Consider the following 7,364-nt stretch of genomic DNA (forward strand, 5'->3'; position numbering starts at 1 on the left):
GGTAGGCCGTCATTATTTTAACCGACTTGCCTAGTTAATTAAAAAAAATACAAGTATGGGACTCAACCAGGTATTGAACAATGATAGCCCAAGGCCTAGGATGAGAATGGAGTAGCTACACAACACTGCCACCCAGCGGCCATCCAGCTGTTCTACTACTGACAAAGAACACAGATCTGTCCCCTATATCACAAGTCACAACCTCTACAATGAAGAATGCATATTGTCCAAGCAGTGTTCCACACTTTAAAACTTAGAACATTTCTTTAAGATGTTTTATTAATTTATAATACAAGCTTTAAGCAGACATTTCATTAGTATTCTTTTTTTTAATACATTTATTCATATTGAGCTACATTTCATAGCAGTGACATTGGTTGACGGACACTAACCAAAGGACACTCACTAAAAGGAAGGATTCACACTGTTTCCATGGAAACCACAGCCACCCAAGACCAATCTGTCCTACTCCACCACCTGCATCACTAACCTCCAGTGTTCACACACACACCGTTTTTAGGTTTTCACAAACACACACCCATTACTCAAATACACAAACTGTCTCCATACACTCAGTCATTTCCACAACCTATCCACTCACACATACAGTAATGTAAAATTAATACGCAATTCCCACACACACTAACTCCTGGGACAAAAGGCATTCAATTAACAGGAGTCAGACATCAGCAACTGGACAAACAATATCAATACAAGATAAAAATCGACATTTTCCAATTGCAATATTAATGATATTACTGAATAATTCCACAATCAAAAAGGCAAACAAAAACAGACAGCATCCAAACAAAAAGAAGGTCAAATACCATCATCATCATTTCCTCCTATTTTCCAGAGGGGAACCCTCTCCAAGAACTTGCTCCCTCATGCCTCTAGTCCTAATGTCCTGTAGTTGGCCATGAAGACCTCAAACTACCAACACCTCTCTGTTGACTGGCTCCTGGTGTCGATTCCCTTACTCCTCACTGAGGTCAGACGGGGAGTGGCGAGGGGGCTGTCCCATGGGACGGGATGTAGTCTAAATGGTCATGTTGATCAGAGGTGGAAGCCATACAGAATGACAATGGTCACTCAGAAGCAATCCTTCAATACTTTTCACTCAGTTAAAAAAAAAAAAGGGGGAAAAAAAGCAGGGCTTCACAACCAGGGGGAGAATGTGTAGGAGTTAGTTCAGATTCTTCAAGCTAGACCAGTTCATCATTCACCGTCGAGGTGATCAAACACGTGACAATGCCACACACACAGGTGTCCCTTTACAACTTTGAACTCTTCCTCTGTTGGTCCAAGTCCAGGAACAAACACGAGTGTGGCCCATGTCACAGAGATACACACCACTCCACTGGTGCTATGGCAGACTACACACACCCTGCTAATAGGAGTCAACTACTGTACTGTGCACGGTCTACATCAGGTGAGGAGGATGGCACTTTGTCTAACAGTAGGACATTATTCTCTCTTCCTCTGTAAAATGGGGAGATTAAGACGATACAAAACAAACAAAGACAAGAAACACTTTCTAATAAACAACCCAGTTAAGTGCAATGAGAGGTTTTAACGCCGTTCTACAAGAGCCATGAGAACCTCCATTTCATTAGCAGAAAGATACTTGGAGTCAATGCAAATGACCAACGCCACAGTACGGGTCAATGTTCCGAAGTCATAACTATGACAGTGTTTCTGTGGGAGGTCTTCAAAACCTGTATGGTCACCCAGCTATCTCATCCTGGGTAACCACGGAGATTATATGTACAAATTCTTAACATGGTTTTACAACACAGAAGAAAAAGGCAGAATCTGGCAAAAGGGTGAAAAAAGAAAATTGATCTGAATAAATGGGTAAAAAAAAAAAAAAAAAAAACAACCTACAAATAATTCCAAAGCCACCGATTGGGCCAGAGTGCCACAAACATGTGCCAGACAGCAGGCTGACAGCTCTGTGACCCATCTCCCTGTGATCTCTCCAAATCCATGGTTGACGGGCAGACAGAAGCCGAGCAGGGGTGAATGTGGGGGAGGGTTAAGGGGAGGATTGTGGTTTGTTGTCATCTTTACAAGAGCAGACAGCAGTTGCTCTCCGCGGTCTTCTCCCGGTTACGCTGACCTACAAAGACGAGGACGATAGAAAGAAACTTGGTGAGACAACTGCAAACACGACAACTAGAGAGCAAATATCACCAGACTTTCCGGTTCAAAAGGGACCATAAGGGCCTAAAGCTGTAGCAATTACAGCTCAACATGGTCCCTGACAGCTAGGTGATGGGATGGGTTGACCTCCTTGAGATGAGAGAACGAGACGGGGGGGTTCTCACCATGGGAGTTAGGCTCTGGCAGGGTCTCTCTGGCAACCAAGTGCATGACAGTTGTTCGGCCAGGGGGCAGTTTTAAAGCTTAGAAAACAAAAAAGGACAGACAATGAACAATTAATATGCAGAATATATAAATCCTCTTTAATTATGGTATTACTAAACATGTTCCGAATGCCAATTCTCCATCCTTAAGTGTGGCACGGGTAACCCTCTAGAGTCTAAGGCCACCATCGGCAGATGTGGTGGATTGAGACACAGCCCATGCAAAAAAACTGAATCTCCCTTACTCAACAGTTGATGTTTTTATTATGCTAATTCGATGTTTGCGGGGGAGCGGACACCGACTCTAGGGTCAAATTTAATTTCAAAGGACACAGGTCATTCAATCACAGTATTCACTAGTACATTTCAGACATGTAGGATGAGTGTGTGTGTGTGGAGGGTCCATCAAATACCTCCCAGGGTGACGTTGCCATGCAGGAAGCGTCCCTGGAAGATGAGGCGTAGGATGCTGGCGCTGCTCACCTGCTCCTCCTCCCATCCTGATGGAGAGATGAGACAACACACAGAAGCTCAGGGGAGAATTTTTTTTTTAAATCGGCGCCAGAAACACTCAGACACTTCCTGCAGTGGTTGAACCCACAAACATTACTACCATCATCAGGGGTGTGGAGATGGAATAAAGTGTTACGACACAAGGCATGGTCCAATAGCTGTTCCTATAACAGTAACGGACATCAAAGTGGGCTTTCACAACAAGAAATAGAAGTATGCCCAGTACACTAAATCAGACAGTTGAAGTGACCTGATTAATTCCGCAATACAACTCAATAGAAAACAAGACAGTGAAGTGGTAGTTTCTTGGTCCACCTCCCAACATGCAAAAAAAAAAACTCACCCAAGGGCCAGTTATCAAAGACGTGCTTGGCGATGTCCATGGCTGAGTCGTTGGGGGAGAAGATGAAGTCTTGTGTCTTCCCACTGACCAGGATAAGACGCAGGTTCACCTGGGATGGACCAAACAAAACATCTGAATAATCCTACACATGCTCCACAGAAATCACAAGATTACAGTATAATAAAAGTCCACATTTCCACCCCATCGAGCAATGAGAGGCACGTAGCTTCGCCTAATCACATGGAATCCTTCCGTTTTCTCTCACCTCGAATGACATGAGATGACCTTCGGAAGCCTGCACCAAAACTGGCATTCCATTCTAATTAGATTTCTCTGGTGCAGCTCTCAGCCCCTTTGACTGGGCTGCTTCCTTCAGAGAGGACTGAGCTTGTTGTGTAGTGAGCCCCTATAGTAGGACGAGGCATAGATAAGGGTGGAGCTGGGGGGTGATGGGGTGGAGGGGGAGAACAGTGGGCCTTCAGTGGCTTGAGGCAGGGAGCAGCTCCTCTCTCCGGGCTGTCGGCCTAATGTGATAACCCCAGGTGTCCCAGACAGGCCTGGGCCACATTATTACATTGATATTGCCAACGCGTAACCCGGGGGGGGGGTGTACGTGAAGGTCTTAGAAAGGGCTTTTCCCTGCTCTTCTTTGTACCCACCCAGTCCACTAAATGAAAGCATCGAAAGAAGAAAAAAAATACATGAAAATGTGTTTGACATGTTGCCCTAATCATACTAGCACCTCATGACATGTTTCCCTAAAGCCTTAAAAAGGCTCCTAAAACAAACAGAGACCATTTCATATGTATTAGTCATTTACAGCGTCCAAAAGGATGGTCCTGGTTTACTTTTTAGGAGACTTGGGTAATGGCACTTAAAACAATATATATATTCTTGGATTTAAAATCGTTATTTGGTTTAACAGTTACATCATCCACATGCTGTTTGCAGAGTTCTGCTGGGAATAAACGGCAAAAGAGAAGGACAAGGTAAGGCAGTTGGTCCAGTGCATTGAGTCAAATCCCAAAAGCCACAGAATAATGAATCAAATGAATAAAACCAACTGACTATTTCTGAGAAATCATAGTACATACAAGTCATGAAATTGAAATCCCATTGGGCAATAGGGAAACATAATTTCACATGAAGTAGATTGAGGTAGTGCAACTCTGAGGTTTCCTGTCAGACACTCCATGTAGGCTATGTAAATGGGATCTATTATCAACTCATGAAACATCCGCTACGGTAAGTAGCCTTAAGCATACACAGCAGTGCCTGCACAAGAGGAGACCCAGGCTCAAAGCCTTCCCTCCTGTGGTGGCAGCAGCCCCAGGTCAGAACCTCTGATAGGGAAAAATGCTCTGAAGCATCATTATGGACGGAAGGCACACCGTCTCCACCCCTCTGCATTAGTTGACGAATCGTAACACGCTGCACACACAACCACTGCCTCACATTAAAAAATAATAATAAATCAAAGTAGATATTGGTATTCCACCAGAATCCAGAAAATGCCTGGGAAATCATGGCATTCCAACCATTACGCCTACCAATACTATTATAGTTTGGAGACCAATATCAATGTTACGTTAACAGATGGGTATTTCCCCCCACATATTAAAATGTGTTAATTTGATCCTAAACTTTCTCTGTTGGTAATCAGGGAAGCCAGAACAAAGAGCGTGCCACCAGGTGTGACGTCAGGACAGTCCTACAATGATCTGTTTACAAACACGCCAACCCCCCCTGAGCAGAGGAAGTCCCGTCCCCTCCCCCCCATGAACTGCATAACCCCTCCGTGTGGGGTTACATACCCATGTCATCATTAACAAGCTTTAACCCCCCCTTATCCACAACCAAACAAAAAACAAACTAGAAACTGCCCAGCTGCCCTTTATTTGAATCCATCAAGGATATACTGTTAAGATTATCCAATCAAGAGACAAACAAAAATGCGCTTTAAAAACTCAGATTTGAATTAAGAGAAAAGGTCTGCAACATGCGTGCATTGAGAACAGAAATGTGACAATGAGAGATTCTACCAAATAAGCAAAAGTAGAGGAATCCAGACCACCACAAGCTGGCATCAGTACACAACAGTACAGGCAGTCCAAAGTAGCCTACTAGCTTCTGCATTGATTTTTAGATTGTTTATGCTTTCAATTTGACTGGTTCTCCTCAGTAAAAAAAATAAAAAATAAAAATAAATAAAAATCCCCTCTCCATCCATGCCTTAAAAACCATGTCCGTGGCACTTTTGTGTTACACTGGTCGTACAGGTTTGTTTAAGAAATGAACAATATCCAAGAGGGTAGAGCTGTGATTTAGGGATATGAATCAAATCAGTTAAAGGTCCAATGCAGGCGTTTAAATCTCAATAGCAAATCATTTCTGGATAACATTTAAGTAGCTTAGCGAGATATAAAAATATAAAAACAAAGATTTTTTAAAATAAAATTTAAAAAAGAAGTTTCTTAGCAAAAAGGACAATTTCTCAAGCAAGAATTTAGCTAAGACTGTCTGGGAATGTTTTGAGTGGGGAAGGGAAGTTTAAATTAGCTGTTATAGGCAGAGAGGTTTGGAACTCGATTGGTCTATTAACCAATTTACCACATGGTGACATCACCATAGGACAAAACTCCCTCCCACTAAAAATGGCTGACATTTCAGGCAGTCTGAAAAACAGCTCTTACACTAAAAGTGCATTATAATTTTCACAGCATTATTCCAACCTGTGTGGAAATGTTTATAAAAGCACAGGGAAAAAAAAAATCACGTTTGACTGCACTGGGCCTTTAAGGCTCACCTCTACAAAAAATGTGGGGTAATCTCAAAATGTAATTTGATTGATGATTACAGAATTAGCAGCTATTCTGTTTGAGTTCATCCCTGATCCTAAACTAGCCTCCAAATACATTCAGACATGGAAAACATCACACGCACTGTAACCACGTCAATATTAGACATGCACAGCATTGGATCTTATGCAGTAACTAAGGATTGGTTATGTTGGGTTGCAATTAATACTCACAATATCGACATCCCTTTGAGTTGTCATGGCTCTGAAGCTGCTCTGAACAGAGCCGACTGGGCAGTTAGTGTTGCGCTTTGCTGATGGAGACTGGGCCAAACCCCTGGCACAAAGAACACTGTGTGCGTTTCACTACTCTCTCAACCCCCAACCCCCCCTCCTTTCTCTGCTTTCCACAGCCTGGCACCAACTCAACCGCTCTGACCAACGTGAAACATAAAATTGGTTACAAGATTCGCCTGTTGATGTGATATCTGCGAACGATGGTGGCTAGGTGTCAAGCGTATGGATCAATCAACCACTGCCTAGCAATCATACACTGTCAGACGGAAGCTATTTACTTACATAGCATTTGGCTACACATCAGCTAGTTAGCTAGCTAGCTTCAGTAGCTTGCCAACACTAACGTTACTTAGTTAACAACAGATGGCTATAAACTCGTTGCTTTATCCTCGACAGATTAACTCAAAATCATCCGTATTGCTTGACAAGATCTCCTAACGCTGGCTTGTAACTAGTAGCATGGTTGGCTAGCAAGGAGATGACACCCGAAGAAACGTTAGGTAGCTGTGTTAATTTACAAGGTAGGTAACTAATTTATGTAGGTAGGTAGCTACGTTGCTAAAATGTAACTAAAGTGAACATATCTGACTGCGGCAGAAAAGAGGAACTGTGGGAGCACAGAAAAGACAACCCGCGATATCACTACCGTTAATCTTAACACAAAAAAAACCTCACATCTCTAAAGACCGTAACGGTATAAAACAAATACTTAAATATATAAGCATGCCAATGGTTAAACGTATCCCACGTTTGGGTGTCTCTTTCCGTCAAATAACATCGAACCTAACTGCTGCTTGTCGAAGAATAATGGCAGGACATTTAAAGACACCGGAAATCAGCTGTTTGTCAACATAGGAAACGAAAATTATTTCTGGGAGTTGCAGTCTTGCCATAAGATTCCATTTTGATTGAACAAGTGATAAAAGTCGGACACGAAGGAAATCAACAGAAATTGGGATCATTTGACATTTGTTTCAAGCCACCTTGTAAAGTCTGAAAAAAAAAATCAGTAAGTCACAAAGACAGTTTTCATTGGAGGATTCAA

General features: G+C 42.6%; 1 protein-coding gene across 1 annotated transcript; it reads right to left on the reverse strand.

The window, feature by feature from the left end:
* Positions 1 to 257: 257 nt before the first annotated feature.
* Positions 258 to 7,159, reverse strand: ubl3b (ubiquitin-like 3b). The gene is made up of 5 exons (XM_046295467.1): positions 6,257 to 7,159; positions 3,226 to 3,334; positions 2,783 to 2,869; positions 2,331 to 2,408; positions 258 to 2,122 (listed from the first exon to the last, which is right to left on the reverse strand). The coding sequence occupies exons 1-5, from the start codon at positions 6,281 to 6,283 to the stop codon at positions 2,070 to 2,072; spliced, it is 354 nt and encodes a 117-aa protein (XP_046151423.1). The 5' UTR covers positions 6,284 to 7,159; the 3' UTR covers positions 258 to 2,069.
* Positions 7,160 to 7,364: the final 205 nt, after the last annotated feature.

This window comes from Oncorhynchus gorbuscha, linkage group LG13 (assembly GCF_021184085.1).
Source record: "Oncorhynchus gorbuscha isolate QuinsamMale2020 ecotype Even-year linkage group LG13, OgorEven_v1.0, whole genome shotgun sequence".
Classification (NCBI taxonomy): domain Eukaryota; kingdom Metazoa; phylum Chordata; class Actinopteri; order Salmoniformes; family Salmonidae; genus Oncorhynchus; species Oncorhynchus gorbuscha.

Excerpts from the sequence above, each read along its gene's own strand:
- ubl3b (XM_046295467.1), bottom strand. The coding sequence starts at position 6,283 with ATGACAACTCAAAGGGATGTCGATATT. Across the intron at positions 3,335-6,256 it reads CTCAAAGGGATGTCGATATT|GTGAACCTGCGTCTTATCCT; the intron begins GTGAGTATTAAT and ends GGTCCATCCCAG. Across the intron at positions 2,123-2,330 it reads GCCAGAGCCTAACTCCCATG|GTCAGCGTAACCGGGAGAAG; the intron begins GTGAGAACCCCC and ends TCGTCTTTGTAG.